At 45.6% G+C, this 21,395-nt stretch overlaps 1 protein-coding gene across 2 annotated transcripts in view; it reads left to right on the top strand.

Annotated features, from left to right (window-relative positions):
- Positions 1–21,395, top strand: part of fn1a (fibronectin 1a) — a 72,437-nt gene that overhangs the window by 31,092 nt on the left and 19,950 nt on the right. Inside the window, exons 23-37 of one of the 2 annotated variants that reach the window (XM_064976966.1) lie at positions 663–749; positions 1,155–1,346; positions 4,473–4,745; positions 8,226–8,417; positions 8,523–8,612; positions 8,704–8,970; positions 9,958–10,074; positions 10,292–10,456; positions 12,653–12,808; positions 14,262–14,375; positions 14,511–14,780; positions 15,107–15,297; positions 17,938–18,025; positions 18,273–18,452; positions 20,021–20,110. In XM_064976966.1, coding sequence (XP_064833038.1) covers positions 663–749; positions 1,155–1,346; positions 4,473–4,745; positions 8,226–8,417; positions 8,523–8,612; positions 8,704–8,970; positions 9,958–10,074; positions 10,292–10,456; positions 12,653–12,808; positions 14,262–14,375; positions 14,511–14,780; positions 15,107–15,297; positions 17,938–18,025; positions 18,273–18,452; positions 20,021–20,110 — 2,472 coding nt within the window. Of the gene's footprint in view, positions 1–662; positions 750–1,154; positions 1,347–4,472; positions 4,746–8,225; positions 8,418–8,522; positions 8,613–8,703; positions 8,971–9,957; positions 10,084–10,291; positions 10,457–12,652; positions 12,809–14,261; positions 14,376–14,510; positions 14,781–15,106; positions 15,298–17,937; positions 18,026–18,272; positions 18,453–20,020; positions 20,111–21,395 lie in introns of both variants that reach the window. The other variant, XM_064976965.1, reaches the window with a different exon arrangement.

Here is a 21,395-nt window from a genome sequence, read left to right as displayed (position 1 = left end):
GTAGCTGTTGTGACCAGGTTATAGTATGGATGGAGTAACCGTTGTGACCAGGTTCTAGTATGGATGGAGTAGCTGTTGTGACCAGGTTATAGTATGGATGGAGTAGCTGTTGTGACCAGGTTATAGTATGGATGGAGTAGCTGTTGTGACCAGGTTATAGTATGGATGGAGTAGCTGTTGTGACCAGGTTATAGTATGGATGGAGTAGCTGTTGTGACCAGGTTATAGTATGGATGGAGTGCTGTTGTGACCAGGTTATAGTATGGATGGAGTAGCTGTTGTGACCAGGTTATAGTATGGATGGAGTAGCTGTTGTGACCAGGTTATAGTATGGATGGAGTAGCTGTTGTGACCAGGTTATAGTATGGATGGAGTAGCTGTTGTGACCAGGTTATAGTATGGATGGAGTAGCTGTTGTGACCAGGTTATAGTATGGATGGAGTAGCTGTTGTGACCAGGTTATAGTATGGATGGAGTAGCTGTTGTGACCAGGTTATAGTATGGATGGAGTAGCTGTTGTGACCAGGTTATAGTATGGATGGAGTAGCTGTTGTGACCAGGTTATAGTATGGATGGAGTAGCCGTTCTGACCAGGTACTAGTATTATTTATAGTATAAATTTTACCCAATCATCTCATCTTATTCCTCTTGTCGTCCTCCAGCTCTGTCTCCTCCTACTGACCTCAAACTGGAGTCCCACCCTGACAGAGGAGAGCTGACTGTCCAGTGGAACGAAGCCAGCACCCCAGGTCAGAACAGTGATACTTTTGTTCCATTTGACTTTGAAGTCTAGATAACAACCCAACCCTGGAGTCACTCGCTCACATAGCCACACCTGCAGGGTCAGCCAGAGTACAGTGTTTGTACTGACACACACAGTTCAAAAGAAACGCCATGGTTTTTTGGATTTAGGACGAAGATTACAGAGAATCAGAAAACACGGGACGAGATGGTAAAAACTGTCCATTGTGCCAATAGATGGAATGCACTCGCATCAGATTTGCGGTGAGGTTGACAGAGGGAGGTTTATTTCTTAGACCATATGTCCAGATTTAAATGTCCAGACAGAGTACTTAAATGTCTTATTTTCACATCTTCTGTCCAGTTTATATCCACTGTCCATTCTCACATTTTTTTCCATGCCATCCAATCAGACATCACCGGCTACAGAGTGACATGCACGCCAACCAACGGGCAGCGAGGAAACAGCCTGGAGGAGTTTGTGAAGGCGGGTGAGACTTCGTGCACGCTGGAGAACCTCAGCCCTGGCGTGGAGTACAACGTCAGCGTCTTCACCGTTAAAGACCACATGGAGAGCGTTCCTGTCTCCGACACCGTTACTCAAGGTAGGTGTGGCTGTGGTCTAATGTCAGGTGACCTTTGACCCCATCACCCCTGCCCTGTGACATCACAATGTGGACAGGAGTGGCCGGCAGGGTTCCGTCAGACCTCTTACAAAACAAAATCTAATTTTATTTGTCACATGCGCCAAATACAACAGGTGTAGACTTCACTGTGAAATGCTTAGTTACTAGACTATAACCAACAGTGCAGAGTTAAAAAGTAAGGAAATTAGCACACACAACAAGGAAACGGAAACGGAATAAAATACAGAGGCTATATACATTGAGTCAATGTGCAGGGATACGAGGTAGTAATGAGGCTATATACATTGAGTCAATGTGCAGGGGTACGAGGTAGTAATGAGGCTATATACATTGAGTCAATGTGCAGGGGTACGAGGTAGTAATGAGGCTATATACATTGAGTCAATGTGCAGGGGTACGAGGTAGTAATGAGGCTATATACATTGAGTCAATGTGCAGGGGTACGAGGTAGTAATGAGGCTATATACATTGAGTCAATGTGCAGGGGTACGAGGTAGTAATGAGGCTATATACATTGAGTCAATGTGCAGGGGTACGAGGTAGTAATGAGGCTATATACATTGAGGTAATCCTTCTCACCCCCCCCCCCTTAAATGATTTAGATGCACTATTGTAAAGTGGCTGTTCCACTGATGTCAGAAGGTGAATTCACCAATTTGTAAGTCGCTCTGGATAAGAGCGTCTGCTAAATGACTTAAATGTAAATGTGAGTCAATGTGCAGGGGTACGAGGTGCAGGGGTACGAGGTGCAGGGGTACGAGGTGCAGGGGTACGAGGTGCAGGGGTACGAGGTGGTTGAGGTAATATGTACAGAGCCTTCAGAAAGTCCACACTACTTGACTTTTCCCACGTTTTGTTGTGTTGGCGCCTGAATTTTAAATGGATTACGTTTAGATTTGTTTGTCACTGGCCTACCCACAATGCCCCATAATGACAAAGTAGAATTGTTTATTTATGTTATTTTTTTTTTTTTTTTTACAAATTAATAAGAAATGTGACGCTAAAATGTCTTGAATCAAAAAGTGTCCAAATCTAAATAAGTTCAGGAGTAAAAATTGGTTTAACAAGTCACATAATAAGTTGCAATAATAGTGTTTAACATACATTTTGAATAACTATAAATGACTAACTCATCTCTGTATCCCACTCGTACAGTTATCTGTAAGGTCCCTCAGTCAAGCAGTGAATTTCAAACACCGATTCACCCACATAGACCAGGGAGGTTTTCCAATTCCTCGCAATGGAAAAAAAGAAAAAGCAGACATTAATATCCCTTTGAGCATTGTGAATTATTAATTATACTATGGATGGTTTATCAATACACCCAGTCACTACAAAGATACAGACGTTCTTCCTAACTCAGTTGCCTGAGAGGAAGGAAACCTCTCAGGGATTTCACAATGAAGCCAATGGTGATTTTAAAACAGTTAGAGTTTAATGGCTGTGATAGGTGTGTAGACAGCTGTGGATGGAGCAACAACATTGTAGTTACTCCACAAAACTAACCTAAATGACAGAGTGAAATAACAGAATATAAATATTCCAAAACATCCATCCCGTTAGCAACAAGGCACTAAAGTAATACTTCAACAAAATGTGGCAAAACAATTCACTTTTTGTCCTGAATACAAAGTGTTATGTTTGGTGGTAAATACAACACATTACGGAGTACCACTCTCCATATTTTCAAGCATCGTGGCGGCTGCTTCATGGTATGGGTATGCTTGTTGGGGGGGGGTTCCAGAATAGAAAAGAAACGTAATCGAGCTAAGCACAGGTGAAAACCTGGTTGTCTCCTTCCCACCAGACACTGGGTGACATTCACCTTTTTCAGCAGGACAATCTATACTGGAGGTGCTTACCAAGAAGACAGGGCATATTCCTGAGTGGCTGAGTTAAAGTTTTGACTTAAATCTACTTGCAAGCCTATGGCAAGACCTGAAAAACGGTTGTCTAGCAATGATCAACAACCAATTTGACAGAGCTTGAAGAATCCAGGTGTGGAAAGGTCTTCAATACTTACCCAGAAAGACTCACAGCTCTTCGAGACTTACCCGTAAAGACTCACAGCTGTAATTGCTGCCAAATGTGCTTCTACTGACGCAAGGGTATGAATAATTATGCAAATTAAATATTACATCGTTTAAAATTTTTTTTTTTATTACATTCTTTTTTGGACATGTTTTCACTTTGTAATTATGGGGTATTGTGGTATATTCAGGCTGTAAAACAACAAACTAAGTCCAGGGTTATGAATGCACTGTTGGTATGGAGTAAATTAAACTAAGCAACAAAAAAAAGTGACTAGTGACTCGTTATATAGACTTCAATGATGTGGACAAGGGTTCCAATCAGATCTCTCCTACTCAGAACTCTTTATATATATATATATATATATATATGTCCATTACATAAGATATTGCTCGTATTAACTCGCCCAGTGGGCAGAACTGGTTGAAATGACTTCATTACAACCAAAATAACATGCATCTGTTTAGTGATTCTACAGTCTCTGCTTGTCCTGTATCCCTGTTCCTACACCCTTAGAAAGAAAGGGTTCTATCTAGAACCTAAAAGGGTTCTCCTATGGGGAACAGCCGAAGAACCCTTTTGGAACCCCCCCTCCCTTCTTTGTTTTCTAAGAGTGGACTGTAGCTACTGCCAGCAATGTTTCACTCCATTTTGTTTTTAGATATTATTTTTCAAACGGTAATAGCTGACTACTTTGAATAATTTATGGCATTCTGTCTTTTTGGATGAGCTATGGGTATGGATTTAATCATTAATTGATGTCAGTTGAAGATTTTACGCATGAAGGTGAGGTTCGAATACCATTTTAATGCGTGTGATATGATGAACATAACCACATCCATACCACCCTGAGCTGGTAACCCATGTCATTGTCATTGATACTCATTTATTCGAAGCCTATAGATGCTTTAATAATGCCCTGCTCAATAACATTTGCTTGTTTTTGGTCTGTCCTGTGTCTCTCTCTGTCCTGTCTCTGTCCTGTCTCTGTGCTGGCCGGGCCGGCCTCTCCAATCCCTCCCTTCCTTCCCTCCCTATCTAACCCACTACTAGACGTGCCCCAGCTAACAGACCTGAACTTCGTCGACGTCACCGACACGACTATCGGCCTGAAGTGGAACCCACTAAACTACACGGCGGTCACCGGCTACCGTATCACGGTAATGGCAGCCGGGGAGAGCGTGCCCATATTCGAGGACATGGTGGAGTCCACCACCGGTTACTACACTGTGTACGGACTGGAGCCCGGCATCGACTATGACATCTCAGTCATCACCGTGACAGAGAGTGGAGAGAGCGAGCCTACCACACTCACGCAACAAACTGGTAATCATTATAAATGGATAAGAAATTTGGATGGACTAAAAGTTGGTTGTGAATAAATTAACACTTTGCCTCCTGGATTGGAGGAGTTCAGGGGAGGGCTCCCATTCCTATTGGGTTATCTGTAGTGTGTGTGTGTGTGTGTGTGTGTGTATTGGTAGCTTTAAATGACGTTGTCATTATTACTGTGATTGCATGTAGTCACACGTCTTGTTTCTGCTTCTCCGTTTGTCTCATAAATCCGTTTACGTCTGGCTGATGGAAACATCTCAGCACTGAACCACGTCGTAGGGCAGGGATCCGGAAACATAATTACTAATCATTTGTAGACTGCAAACTGACTGCAATAATCCACATCCGATATGATATTTAAATCCAATGTTATTTGTCAGATGCGCCGAATACAACGGGTTTGTGAAATACTTACGAGCCCAATGCAGAGTAAAAAAGAAGTTATTAAGAAATGTGCGAAATACATTAAAGGAAAAATAGTAACAATAAATAACAGTAACAGGCTATATACAGGGTTACCGGGAAGTAATGAGGCTATATACAGGGTTACCAGGAAGTAATGAGGCTATATACATGGTTACCAGGAAGTAATGATGCTATATACATGGTTACCAGGAAGTAATGAGGCTATATACAGGGTTACCAGGAAGTAATGAGGCTATATACAGGGTTACCAGGAAGTAATGATGCTATATACATGGTTACCAGGAAGTAATGAGGCTATATACAGGGTTACCAGGAAGTAATGAGGCTATATACAGGGTTACCGGGAAGTAATGAGGCTATATACAGGGTTACCAGGAAGTAATGATGCTATATACATGGTTACCAGGAAGTAATGAGGCTATATACAGGGTTACCAGGAAGTAATGAGGCTATATACAGGGTTACCAGGAAGTAATGAGGCTATATACAGGGTTACCAGGAAGTAATGAGGCTATATACAGGGTTACCAGGAAGTAATGAGGCTATATACAGGGTTACCGGGAAGTAATGAGGCTATATACATGGTTACCAGGAAGTAATGATGCTATATACATGGTTACCAGGAAGTAATGAGGCTATATACAGGGTTACCAGGAAGTAATGAGGCTATATACAGGGTTACCAGGAAGTAATGATGCTATATACATGGTTACCAGGAAGTAATGAGGCTATATACATGGTTACCAGGAAGTAATGAGGCTATATACAGGGTTACCGGGAAGTAATGAGGCTATATACAGGGTTACCGGGAAGTAATGAGGCTATATACATGGTTACCGGGAAGTAATGATGCTATATACATGGTTACCGGGAAGTAATGATGCTATATACATGGTTACCGGGAAGTAATGAGGCTATATACATGGTTACCGGGAAGTAATGAGGCTATATACAGGGTTACCAGGAAGTAATGAGGCTATATACAGGGTTACCAGGAAGTAATGAGGCTATATACAGGGTTACCAGGAAGTAATGAGGCTATATACAGGGTTACCAGGAAGTAATGAGGCTATATACAGGGTTACCAGGAAGTAATGAGGCTATATACAGGGTTACCAGGAAGTAATGAGGCTATATACAGGGTTACCAGGAAGTAATGAGGCTATATACAGGGTTACCAGGAAGTAATGAGGCTATATACAGGGTTACCAGGAAGTAATGAGGCTATATACAGGGTTACCAGGAAGTAATGAGGCTATATACAGGGTTACCAGGAAGTAATGAGGCTATATACAGGGTTACCAGGAAGTAATGAGGCTATATACAGGGTTACCAGGAAGTAATGAGGCTATATACAGGGTTACCAGGAAGTAATGAGGCTATATACAGGGTTACCAGGAAGTAATGAGGCTATATACAGGGTTACCAGGAAGTAATGAGGCTATATACAGGGTTACCAGGAAGTAATGAGGCTATATACAGGGTTACCAGGAAGTAATGAGGCTATATACAGGGTTACCAGGAAGTAATGAGGCTATATACAGGAAGTAATGAGGCTATATACAGGGTTACCAGGAAGTAATGAGGCTATATACAGGGTTACCAGGAAGTAATGAGGCTATATACAGGGTTACCAGGAAGTAATGAGGCTATATACATGGTTACCAGGAAGTAATGAGGCCATATACAGGGTTACCAGGAAGTAATGAGGCTATATACAGGGTTACAGGTACTGAGTCAATGTACAGGTTAGTCGAGGTAATTGAGGTAATATGTAGATCGGGGTGTAAAGTGACTATGCATAGAGGATAAACAGAGTAGCAGCTGTGTATGTGAAGACTGAAGGAATGTGTTGGAGCGTCAGTGTTGTATGTGTGGTTGGATTCTGGTGAGTGTACAGCGTTCAGGGCAACTGGGAACTCTGGGGGAGGGGCACTTGTAGCTGACTTCCTGGTGTTTTACAGTAGAATATCCTTCGCATCCGACTCATTTTAAAGGAAAAATCTTTGTCCAGTTCGAGGAGAGTGATGTTCAGAAGCTGTCTTCCGTTATGGCACAATTGGTCAAGAGCTCGTTTTTAAAACGACGGCCATTTTATGGATCATCGTATTTCTAACATTTGACTACAACACAATCGTTTCAAACCTTGCTTACATTTTGTACACAATCACGTGTCTGTCTATTATATGTTGGAATACTTGGGAACAAATTTCTAAAATTAAAATCACTTGTAGCTGATTTCCTGGTGTTTTTTTTGTCTAAATTCCCAACAATGGAAAAAGTAAAATAAACGTTTTTTTTTGTTTTGTTACCATTCGTTATGGCCCACGTTAGTAGGGCTTTAATCTCCCTCTAGCTGTGTGTGTTTTTATGAAGCTATTCGGGACCATATGGTTTTAGTTTGCCCCAACCTACTGTTTCTACATCTGAATTCTTCAACACTAGCTGGAGCTCATTGTGACTCCCACTTGGTCTCCTTTGCCCAAACGTAGTTTATTCCCTCGCTTTATATAACGATGTCGTAAAACTGTAGAGATTCAAACATATTGTTTCCTTCAACGTATCTCGATTTCAGATGGTCTTAACACCTCCAATATAACTGCGTCCTGAATTTCCTACCGTCAAAGTGTACACTTGCACACTCCCTGTCGTTGGATTTTAAAGCATTGGATTAGTAAAGGCTGAAGCGAGTTTCTACCATTGAAAAACCCCATGACCAGGAGAGAGAGAAGGGTTTGAGCAGCAGGTAGCCTAGTGGTTAGAGTTTTGAGCCAGTAATTGAAAGGTTGCTAGTTTGAATCCAGGAACTGAAAAAAAACATTTGCTGGGCACTTAACCTCCAGCGTCTGTGTTGACCTTGGCCGTGACCTCACAGGTGTCTCAGGGGGAGAAAAAAAAGTATTATAAAAAATAAAAAAACACCTTGCCAATTCACACAAGTGCACATGAAATAGAACACAAATAAACACCTACCAAAAGGGTGGAGAATTGGGGATACAACTCCTCTCTCTGACTTTAATACCTGATATCTCTCCGCTACCCCAGCTGTTCCTGCCCCTACTAACCTGGACTTCCCCGAGGTGGGTCCTGACAGTATGCGGGTGACCTGGACAGCTCCTGTGGTTCCTAACCCCGCTGACATCAACAGCTTCGTTATTCGCTACCACCCCATCGATGACGAGGATGACATCACAGAAAGCAGCGTCGGAAGGAACGCTGACACCGTGGTTCTTAAGAGTAAGACGCACACACACACACACACACACACAGTCCTAATGACTGTTAATAGTATTGTACTTCTTGTCACTCACTGACTGATGCTGTTCGTCCCTGTTCCCGTAGATCTGATTTCCAACACAGAGTACCTGGTCAGTGTGGTGTGTGTCTATGAAACGAGGGAGAGCTCTCCTCTGGTCGGCACCCACAAAACAAGTGAGTTTCGATTGATTGTGTTGTGGTTATCCTTTTTGTTTTGTCAATGTTTCCTAAATTACTCCGGACTGACTTATTTCTCTCCCCTCAGCTCTGGACTCCCCCAGCGGTCTGCGGTTCTCAGAAGTCCTGACCAACTCCTTCACGGTGCACTGGCAGGCCCCCAACGCCATCATCACTGGCTACCGGATTCGTTACCAGATGACCAGCGGCGGGCGGGCCAAGGACGAGAGGCTGCCGCCATCCAGGAACCACTTCACCCTGACCGGGCTAACCCCCGAGACGGAATACATCGTCAACATCTATGCTGTCAGCGGCCAGCAGGACAGCAAGCCACTCACCGGCAAACAGAAAACCAGTATGACCTCATTTTAACTTTTCGCACGTTCTTTTAGTTTGCCTTGATTCATTGCTTTTTTTCCCTTTCAACCAGTCCCAATTCCCTACCCCTACGATAAGACCCGTTGACAACCAGTCCCAATTCCCTACCCCTACGATAAGACCCGTTGACAACCAGTCCCAATTCACTACCCCTACGATAAGACCCGTTGACCACCAGTCCCAATTCCCTACCCCTACGATAAGACCCGTTGACAACCAGTCCCAATTCTCTACCCCTACGATAAGACCCGTTGACCACCAGTCCCAATTCCCTACCCCTACGATAAGACCCGTTGACCACCAGTCCCAATTCCCTACCCCTACGATAAGACCCGTTGACAACCAGTCCCAATTCCCTACCCCTACGATAAGACCCGTTGACCACCAGTCCCAATTCCCTACCCCTACGATAAGACCCGTTGACAACCAGTCCCAATTCACTACCCCTACGATAAGACCCGTTGACAACCAGTCCCAATTCTCTACCCCTACGATAAGACCCGTTGACAACCAGTCCCAATTCACTACCCCTACGATAAGACCCGTTGACAACCAGTCCCAATTCCCTACCCCTACGATAAGACCCGTTGACAGCCAGTCCCAATTCACTACCCCTACGATAAGACCCGTTGACATCCAGTCCCAATTCACTACCCCTACGATAAGACCCGTTGACTTTTCACACATCTCCTGAATCCCAAAATCACACCCTAGCCTCTACTCCCAAGGCACATGTTGATCTTAGAGGGTTGGATAGGTGTTAACCAATATGGTGGTAGCTACAACTTGCCCTCTGATAGACCAGGAGAAATTGTTGCCATTGTTACTAACACCAATCCAATCCTCTCAGCTCTCCACAAAACCCCAGTTTTCCTTTTTAATTTACTTCCGGTGAATGTTTCTGTCAGAACAAGAGATTAATTCTCACCGTCTGTCTCTGCTTCCATCTCCTTGTGTCCTCTAGTCTCTGACGCTCCGACTGACCTGGAGGTCGTGTCCTCCTCCCCCACCAGCGTCACAGTCCGCTGGGACGCCCCCTCTGTTACCGTGAGGTACTACAGGATCACCCATGGAGAGTCAGGTCTGTCCGGTACGTTAACTAGCCTTTACTAACCTAGCCTTAAGTAGCCTGTTACCGTGAGGTACTACAGGATTACCCCATGGAGAGTCAGCTCGCTTTACTATGATCGTCCACAGAGAGTGGAGTGAACTTTTATCTTTTGCTTTTTCACAATATAAATGTTGTCTTTATCAGTAGCATGTTAGCATTGTTTGCTGTTACCCCTCCCAACCCTCAGGTGGCCACAGCACCCCTAAAGAGTTCACTGTGCCTGGTTCCCAGTCTACTGCCACCATCCAGAACCTGAGGCCTGGTACTGACTACACCATCACAGTCTACGCTGTGACCGGCAGAGGGGACAGCCCAGCCTCCAGCACACCCATTTATGTCACCCACAAGACAGGTACACCACACACACACGCACGCACCACAGACACACCTAACTTCATTCTACGGCAGGCCTCTCCATCCCTGTTCCTGGAGATACCCTCCTGTAGGTTTAAACTCCAACCCTGTTCCTGGAGAGATACCCTCCTGTAGGTTTAAACTCCAACCCCAGTTGTAACTAACCAGCTAATTATTAGAATCAGGTGTGATAAATTAGGGTTGGAGTGAGAACCTACAGGACAGTACCTCTCCAGGAACAGGGTTGGAGAGGCCTGCTCTAGGGAGGTTTTTCCTTGCCACTGAGCTGCTCTCTTGCTCTTTGCGGTCTAGAACTGGTTAGTGTAAGTATAAAACATTTTATGACAACTGTTGCTGTTAAAAGAGATTGATTGATCAATATGAATGACCATTTTACCCTGTCATGTCTTGATAATGTTCGTGGCATGAAAGTATACTTGGGCAGCAGGTAGCCTAGTGGTTAGAGTGTAGAAGCGGCAGGTAGACTAGTGGTTAGAGCGTTTGGCCAGAGACCGAAAGGTTGCTAGATCGAATCCCAGAGCTGACAAGGTAAACCTCTGTCGTTCTGCCCCTGAACACTGTTCCTAGGCCGTCATTGTAAATAAGAATTTGTTCTTAACTGACTTGCCTGGTTAAATAAATAAAAATACTTCTGCTGTGCCTTCAGCAGGTTGTAACTTGGCTCCTCTTCTGGCTGTAGATATTGACTCTTCTCTGGCTGTAGATATTGACTCTCCTCTTCTGGCTGTAGATATTGACTCTCCTCTTCTGGCTGTAGATATTGACTCTCCTCTTCTCTGGCTGTAGATATTGACTCTCCTCTTCTCTGGCTGTAGATATTGACTCTCCTCTTCTCTGGCTGTAGATATTGACTCTCCTCTTCTGGCTGTAGATATTGACTCTCCTCTTCTGGCTGTAGATATTGACTCTCCTCTTCTGGCTGTAGATATTGACTCTCCTCTTCTCTGGCTGTAGATATTGACTCTCCTCTTCTCTGGCTGTAGATATTGACTCTCCTCTTCTCTGGCTGTAGATATTGACTCTCCTCTTCTCTGGCTGTAGATATTGACTCTCCTCTTCTGGCTGTAGATATTGACTCTCCTCTTCTGGCTGTAGATATTGACTCTCCTCTTCTGGCTGTAGATATTGACTCTCCTCTTCTGGCTGTAGATATTGACCCTCCTCTTCTGGCTGTAGATATTGACTCTTCTCTGGCTGTAGATATTGACTCTCCTCTTCTGGCTGTAGATATTGACTCTCCTCTTCTGGCTGTAGATATTGACTCTTCTCTGGCTGTAGATATTGACCCTCCTCTTCTGGCTGTAGATATTGACTCTTCTCTGGCTGTAGATATTGACCCTCCTCTTCTGGCTGTAGATATTGACCCTCCTCTTCTGGCTGTAGATATTGACTCTTCTCTGGCTGTAGATATTGACTCTCCTCTTCTGGCTGTAGATATTGACTCTCCTCTTCTGGCTGTAGATATTGACCCTCCTCTTCTGGCTGTAGATATTGACTCTCCTCTTCTCTGGCTGTAGATATTGACTCTCCTCTTCTGGCTGTAGATATTGACCCCCCTCTTCTCTGGCTGTAGATATTGACTCTTCTCTGGCTGTAGATATTGACTCTCCTCTTCTCTGGCTGTAGATATTGACTCTCCTCTTCTCTGGCTGTAGATATTGACTCCTCTTCTGGCTGTAGATATTGGCTCTCATCTTCTCTGGCTGTAGATATTGACCCTCCTCTTCTCTGGCTGTAGATATTGACTCTCCTCTTCTCTGGCTGTAGATATTGACTCTCCTCTTCTCTGGCTGTAGATATTGACCCTCCTCTTCTCTGGCTGTAGATATTGACTCTCCTCTTCTCTGGCTGTAGATATTGACTCTCCTCTTCTCTGGCTGTAGATATTGACTCTCCTCTTCTCTGGCTGTAGATATTGACTCTCCTCTTCTCTGGCTGTAGATATGGACTCTCCTCTTCTCTGGCTGTAGATATGGACTCTCCTCTTCTCTGGCTGTAGATATGGACTCTCCTCTTCTCTGGCTGTAGATATGGACTCTCCTCTTCTCTGGCTGTAGATATGGACCCTCCTCTTCTCTGGCTGTAGATATGGACCCTCCTCTTCTCTGGCTGTAGATATTGACCCTCCTCTTCTCTGGCTGTAGATATTGACCCCCCTCTTCTCTGGCTGTAGATATTGACTCTCCTTTGGAGATGAAGGTGACCGACGTTAAGGACAGCACCATCACCGTGAGGTGGTCCCCGGCCCAGGGGCCCGTCCAGGGGTACAGGATCACTGGGGTCCCCAAGAACGGACAGGGTCCCTCCTTCTCTGAGACCGTCGCTCCAGGTAAGGTCATGTCGCTCCAGGTAAGGTCATGTCGCTCCAGGTAAGGACATGTAGCGTTGGGCCAGTATCCAAAAGGTAGCTAGATCAAATCCCTGAGCTGACAAGGTAAAAATCTGTTGTTCTGCCCCTGAACAAGTTAAGTAACCCACTGTTCCCCAGTAGGCCGTCATTATAAATAAGAATTTGTTCTTATCTGAGTTGCCTAGTGAAATAAAGGTGAAATAGAATAATAATCTGTCCCTGGTGTTGTTGTTAATGCCTGTATCTGTCCCTGGTGTTGTTGTTAATGCCTGTATCTGTCCCTGGTGTTGTTGTTAATGCCTGTATCTGTCCCTGGTGTTGTTGTTAATGCCTGTATCTGTCCCTGGTGTTGTTGTTAATGCCTGTATCTGTCCCTGGTGGTGTTGTTGTTGTTAATGCCTGTATCTGTCCCTGGTGGTGGTGTTGTTGTTAATGCCTGTATCTGTACCTGGTGGTGTTGTTAATGCCTGTATCTGTCCCTGGTGGTGGTGTTGTTGTTAATGCCTGTATCTGTCCCTGGTGTTGTTGTTAATGCCTGTATCTGTCCCTGGTGTTGTTGTTAATGCCTGTATCTGTCCCTGGTGTTGTTGTTAATGCCTGTATCTGTCCCTGGTGTTGTTGTTAATGCCTGTATCTGTCCCTGGTGGTGGTGTTGTTGTTAATGCCTGTATCTGTCCCTGGTGGTGGTGTTGTTGTTAATGCCTGTATCTGTCCCTGGTGGTGGTGTTGTTGTTAATGCCTGTATCTGTCCCTGGTGGTGGTGTTAATGCCTGTATCTGTCCCTGGTGGTGGTGTTGTTAATGCCTGTATCTGTCCCTGGTGGTGGTGTTGGTGTTGTTAATGCCTGTATCTGTCCCTGGTGGTGGTGTTGTTGTTAATGCCTGTATCTGTCCCTGGTGGTGGTGTTGTTGTTAATGCCTGTATCTGTCCCTGGTGGTGGTGTTGTTGTTAATGCCTGTATCTGTCCCTGGTGGTGGTGTTGTTAATGCCTGTATCTGTCCCTGGTGGTGGTGGTGTTGTTAATGCCTGTATCTGTCCCTGGTGGTGGTGTTTTTAATGCCTGTATCTGTCCCTGGTGGTGTTGTTGTTAATGCCTGTATCTGTCCCTGGTGGTGGTGTTGTTGTTAATGCCTGTATCTGTCCCTGGTGGTGGTGGTGTTGTTGTTAATGCCTGTATCTGTCCCTGGTGGTGGTGGTGGTGGTGTTAATGCCTGTATCTGTCCCTGGTGGTGGTGGTGTTGTTAATGCCTGTATCTGTCCCTGGTGGTGGTGGTGGTGTTGTTAATGCCTGTATCTGTCCCTGGTGGTGGTGGTGGTGGTGTTAATGCCTGTATCTGTCCCTGGTGGTGGTGGTGTTGTTAATGCCTGTATCTGTCCCTGGTGGTGGTGGTGGTGTTGTTGTTAATGCCTGTATCTGTCCCTGGTGTTTTAGATCAGACTGAGATGACCTTCTCTGGCCTGCAGCCCACGGTAGAGTACACCCTCAGTGTGTATGCTCTGGGACAGGACGGAGAGAGCCCTCCCCTGGTCGAGACGGCTGTCACTGGTGCGTGTTCCAGGGTCGTTGCTCTACATATGACAGCGTGCTACCCTTCTTTCCTGTTTGCGTGTGTTGGGTTGCGTAATTGCAGAGAGCTCGCCTGACCCTTGACCCTGTTTGACCTCTCCTCCCTACCTGCAGCGGTGGGTCGTCCCACAGACCTGACCTTCTCTAACGTTGACTCGACCTCCATGACCATTTCCTGGGACTCGCCCGACGGCCGGGTGACATCATACCGCGTCCTGTATGCCAGCCCCGAAGAGGGCGAGAGGGAGCTGCGCCCCGCACCCCGCGGAGACGATGAATCGGCAACGATCCACGGCCTGCGACCTGGAAGTGAATATACTGTGAAGGTCATCGCCATGCACGACCGTACACCTAGTCCTCCACTGGTGGGCGTTCAGGCCACAGGTAGCTATAAACCCCTCCGGACAAATACAAACCCTTAAACACAATGATCAGTTTGAGTAAAGTGAGGCATTGAATCAATAATCTTGAACATTCAATTAGTAGTTAATTATACTTTTGACAGTATTTTGGATGCAAGGTGATTTTTATTTATTTTTTCTCTCCTTTATCAGTGATTCTGAACAGTGCGACTAATGTAGCAGATGTTGATTTTAAACATGCACACTCTTTTGAGTATCTTGGAAAGCAGCCTATCCAAACAGGAGAATAACTTTCTCTCACGCGCTCTCTCTCTCGTCTCCCTCTTCCGTTTCTTTCTCTCCCTCTAGCCATCCCTGCCCCCACCAACCTTGAATTCTCCCAGATCACCTCCTCCTCCTTCACCATCAAATGGCGCACCACGCCCAATGCCCGTCTGACCGGGTACCGTGTGGTCGTCAACCCCAAGAACAAGAGCGGTCCCACCAAGGAGATGAATGTTGCTCCTGACACCACACAGGTCCACGTGCCGGGACTCATGGTAATTATAAAGGCTTACAACCAGTTATAACGCATTATACCTGCAGACAATACGCAACTTCTTAGGGTGGCCACACCAAATTCACATAGAAATGTGAGTTATAGATTTGTCGTTTTCATTGAACGTAAGTCTAAGACGCGGTAGATCTGTTCTATGTGCTCTATTTCCATGCTTCTCATGCCTAAGTTAGATTTTTGTGTCTTTACTTTAAGTTTTGTACACCAGCTGAAAATACAATATTTTTCTTTATTGAAAATATATTTCACAGCGGTTTCGATGGTACAATAATTCTCTACACCTGTGGTATTCAACTCTTACTCTGAGGACTAGAGCCTGCTGTTTTTTTTTCTACCTGATAATTAATTGCACCCACCTGGTGTCCCAGGTCTAAATCAGGCCCTGATTAGAGGGGAACACAGGGGTACTGTCTTCTAGTTGGGTTTGAGGGCTCTACATTGTGCATTGCGTGTTTTGTCACATAAACCGATAAAGTGAACTTTTAGAATTATATCAACCTTTGAGATATCAGCTGATGTACGAAGGGCTATATAAATACATTTTGATTTGATTTATTCTTGTACTAGACTTATGTAATTTCCAGGTGCAGACTCGTGATCGATAGTCTCTGAGTGGAACCATTTCCAGCGATGTAGCCAACGGTTTGGTCTCCTGGGCTCCATATTTTCTGTTGTAATGGCCTATAGAGCTGTACTTCTTAACCATTTCACATGCAGAGTCAGCTCCATATTTTCTGGTCTGATGGTCTATAGAATTGTAGCCATTCCAACGTGGGGACTCTGTCCCGGCATTCTCTGTGGTTTTATACTTTGGGGGACGGGGGGGGGCTATTCCATGATGCCTGATGCAATGTCTGGCCTCATTGGGGGCGTAGCCACTGACTAGTTAACTTTACATCTTAACAAGTATCTCATTTAGAAAGCCAACATCACATTACATCTTCTCACAAATAGTTTCATAATTTACTCATTCATTTTATCCAACATCTAGATGTAAATCTGACAGCTGGGAAACACTAAGAGAGTTATGTACGTTTTCCTGTCCCTCATGAGATCACCAACTGAAACGACTTTGACAAATAGAAATATTGTTGAATTATTCAAACTTTTGCATTGTCCAAGTGTCTCTCCGTGTTCCACAGTTATTTTCCATTCCATTCTTGAACACTACAGAGCATAGGGGCAGTGTATTTATTACCGACCATAAAACAGCAGACTTCCCGGGTCTCCCCCCTCTACGAGAGAGAGCACGCTGTAGAGGGGACCCACTGTAACCTAATCCTTCACATCATCACAGGAGAGTCATGACACTAATGAGAGCTGTGGAGTTGGTCCCTCTCCCAAATGAAGCCCTATTCCCTACATAGTGCACTACTTTAGATCAGAGCCCTATGGAACCCTATTCCCTACGTAGTGCACTACTTTAGACCAGAGCTCTATGGAACCCTATTCCCTACATAGTGCACTACTTTAGACCAGGACCGATATAGCTCCGGTGAAATGTAGTGCACTATATAGGGAATAGGGTCCCATTCGGGGCTCCACCCCAGGCCCTGTTGTGGGTCCTGTTTTGGGCTCCTCCCCGGGCCCTGATGTGGGTTTGAAACCAGTAGTCAGTCTGGTAGACTAGCGAAGCCACCAGCCTTGTCATTTCTAGTTGGCGAAGAATGTAACCACAGCCAATGACTTTGAAAGTGGAACTGACAGGATTTTATCAACATGAAATTCAAATCTGTTTATTTACACCCTCAGGAAGACAACATTTGTATTTTTTTTAAACATTTTCTAACAAGGGAGCACTTAGATATCGTAATTTTTTTCATGTTTTCATAAATGTTTGTATGATAAGGCAAATTCTATAGCATTATAGAGTGTGAAAGAGGCCGGGCGTTTCGACAATTTATTTGCAACTCTGTAGTAAATAAAACCTAATAAAAAAAACATGTCTAGTCCAGGATCAGAGTCTACACAGATCGGGCGCCATAGCCAATGAGGACTACAGTATGGTCTATATGCAAATAAGCCATTTGACCACGTGGCAACGGCGTGACTTTATATCGTTATAATTAATGCATTCGCCAAAAGCCACAAAATACACCTGAATGAATTGGCGCAGAGGTCGAAAAGCAGTGCATCTCAGTGCTAGAGGCATCACTACAGACCCTGGTTCAGCGGTCTAAGGCACTGCATCTCAGTGCTAGAGGCGTCACTATAGACACCCTGGTTTTAATCCAGCCGGTCGCAATTGGGAGTCCCATAGGGCGGCGCACGGTTGTCCCAGCGTCGTCCGGGTTTGGCCGTCATTGTAAATAAGAATTTGTTCTTAATTAACCGACTTGCCTAGTTAAATTAAAGGTTACATTTAAAAAATATGTTTTTACAAAGAATATCACAGGAGTCCTCTTACATTTGAGAACTTCAGTCCTGTTGATCAGAGAACCATGAAAAGGTCTCTCCCTCAGTTGCCTTTACAACATGATCAACAACTAATGCCAGCCGGGACGAGAGCTTAAATCTAACGAGGGAACATCAGATAAACCCTCAACCGTGTGCATAATACACTTCCACCTTAATCTACTATGCATGAGTCTCACTCAGTTTATTCTGTCTCGTGTCTGTGTAGGTTTCCACTATGTATGAGGTGCACGTGTACGCCCTGAAAAACTCTCTGACGAGCCGCCCAGTTCAAGGAGAGGTCACAACACTGGACAGTGAGTCTCTCTCGCTCCCGCAGTCAACCGACAGTGATGATAGTAGATCATGGTCAAAATCCTCTTTTTATTTACACATTTATCTGTAATCTATTTTCATCTTTAATCCACAAAACAGATGTTACAAATACAACAGACATTACAATTGTCACAAGCATTTAACAAAGGACAATGTTAGTTAATAAGACAAAGAAAATACATTTTTAAAAAACTGGTAGAAATCTGTTCTGCTCTCTTTGTGTTCCAGACATCAGTCCTCCGCGTCGTGTGCGTATCTCTGACGCAAAGGACTCCTCCATCACCCTGACCTGGAGATCCAAGACCGAGACCATCTCTGGCTTCCTGGTTGAGGCCACGCCCACCACCGGAGGCCGCACCCCCATCCAGAGGACCATCGCCCCTGATTCCCGCACCTACACCATCCAAGGTACCCCTCCTAAACCTACACCATCCACAGCACCCCTCCTATACCCCCTAAACCTACACCATCCAAGGTACCCCTCCTATACCCCTCCCTAAACCTTCACTATTCAAGATACCCCTAAACCTTCACCATCCAAGGTACCCTTTCGATACCCCCTCATCAAAGGTACTCCTCCTATACTCTCCCTAAACCTTCACCATCCAGGGCCTCCCGGGTGGTGCAGTGGTTGTGCCACCAGAGACTCTGGGTTCGCTCTGTCGTAACCGGGAGGTCTGTGGGGCGACGCACAATTGGCCGAGCGTCGTCCGGGTTAGGGAGGGCTTGGTCGGTAGGGATGTCCTTGTCTCATCACGCAACAGCGACTCCTGTGGCGGGCCGGGCGCAGTGCGTGCTAACCAAGGTCGCCAGGTGCACGGTGTTTCCTCCGACACATTGGTGCGGCTGGCTTCCGGGTTTGATGCACACTGTGTTAAGAAGCAGTGCAGCTTGGTTGGGTTGGGTATCGGAGGACGCATGACTTTCAACCTTCGTCTCTCCCGAGCCCGTACGGGAGTTGTAGCGATGAGACAAGATAGTAGCTACTAAACAATTGGATACCACGAAATTGGGGAGAAAAAGGGGTAAAATTCAAAAACAAAAAACCTTCACCATCCAAGGTACCCCTCCTATACCACCATCCAAGGTACCCCTCCCTAAACCGTCACCATCCAAGGTACCCCTCCCTAAACCGTCACCATCCAAGGTACACCTCCTATACCACCATCCAAGGTACCCCTCCTATACCACCATCCAAGGTACCCCTCCCTAAACCGTCACCATCCAAGGTACCCCTCCCTAAACCGTCACCATCCAAGGTACCCCTCCCTAAACCGTCACCATCCAAGGTACCCCTCCCTAAACCGTCACCATCCAAGGTACACCTCCTATACCACCATCCAAGGTACCCCTCCTATACCACCATCCAAGGTACCCAAGATCAACATATACACTCTGAACTGAACGCCGCAGTGCTCCCTTCAATTTCACTGCCACCCTCAGTCCCTAAACCGTCACCATCCAAGGTACCCCTCCTATACCACCATCCAAGGTACCCCTCCCTAAACCGTCACCATCCAAGGTACCCCTCCCTAAATCCCCATCAAAGGTACCCCTCCTATACCCCCCTTAAATCTTCACCATCCAAGGTACCCCTCCTATACCCCCCTTAAATCTTCACCATCCAAGGTACCCCTCCTATACCCTCCTTAAATCTTCACCATCCAAGGTACCCCTCCTATACCCTCCTTAAATCTTCACCATCCAAGGTACCCCCCCTGTACCCTTCCTAAACCTTCATGGTACCCCCATGGTATCTAATGGTACCCCCCCCCCCCCCTAATACCTCCTACTCCATAAACCTCACCCTGCTGCAGTCAACATTCACTTCAGGGACGTGTTCATTAGGACACGCAGCATTTTTACAACGTCTTGCAACAGAAAGGGCATTTCTTATTGGACCAAGTCTCTTGGTGCCTAATGAACACGACCCAGACTCTATTCTAGATCAGATTCATCTGGACCGTTTTCCACAGGTCTTCAGCCTGGCTCTACCTACAAGATCAACATATACACTCTGAACGGCAACGGCCGCAGTGCTCCCTTCACCCTCACTGCCACCACAGGTACACTACCTACCCCTCTCTCTATACACTACCTACCCCTCTCTATACACTACCTACCCCTCTCTCTATACACTACCTACCCCTCTCTATACACTACCTACCTCTCTCTATACTCTACCTACTCTCTATACACTACCTATCCCTCTCCCTATACACTACCTACCTCTCTCTATACTCTACCTACTCTCTATACACTACCTACCCCTCTCCCTATACACTACCTACCTCTCTCTATACTCTACCTACTCTCTATACACTACCTACCCCTCTCTCTATACACTACCTACCTCTCTCTATACACTACCTACCCCTCTCTATACACTACCTACCCCTCTCTATACACTACATACCTCTCCCTATACACTACCTACCCCTCTCTCTATACACTACCTACCTCTCTCTATACACTACCTACCCCTCTCTATACACTACCTACCCCTCTCTATACACTACATACCTCTCCCTATACACTACCTACCTCTCTCTATACACTACCTACCCCTCTCTATACACTACCTACCCCTCTCTATACACTACCTACCCCTCTCTATACACTACCTACCCCTCTCTATACACTACCTACCCCTCTCTATACACTACCTACCCCTCTCTCTATACACTACCTACCCCTCTCCCCATACACTACCTACCTCTCTCTATACACTACCTACCCCTCTCTCTATACACTACCTACCCCTCTCCCTATACACTACCTACCCCTCTCTATACACTACCTACCCCTCTCCCCATACACTACCTACCTCTCCCTATACACTACCTCTCCCTATACACTACCTACCCCTCTCTATACACTACCTACCCCTCTCTATACACTACCTACCCCTCTCTATACACTACCTACCCCTCTCTATACACTACCTACCCCTCTCTATACACTACCTACCCCTCTCTATACACTACCTACCCCTCTCTATACACTACCTACCCCTCTCTATACACTACCTACCCCTCTCTCTATACACTACCTACCCCTCTCTCTATACACTACCTACCCCTCTCCCTATACTCTACCTACCCCTCTCTATACACTACCTACCCCTCTCCCTATACTCTACCTACCCCTCTCTATACACTACCTACCCCTCTTCCCCATACACTACCTACCCCTCTCTATACACTACCTACCCCTCTCTCTATACACTACCTACCCCTCTCCCCATACACTACCTACCCCTCTCTCTATACACTACCTACCCCTCTCTATACACTACCTACCCCTCTCTATACACTACCTACCCCTCTCTATACACTACCTACCCCTCTC

This window comes from Oncorhynchus masou, chromosome 10 (assembly GCF_036934945.1).
Source record: "Oncorhynchus masou masou isolate Uvic2021 chromosome 10, UVic_Omas_1.1, whole genome shotgun sequence".
Classification (NCBI taxonomy): domain Eukaryota; kingdom Metazoa; phylum Chordata; class Actinopteri; order Salmoniformes; family Salmonidae; genus Oncorhynchus; species Oncorhynchus masou.
This window is presented reverse-complemented; position numbering and strand designations above follow the sequence as displayed.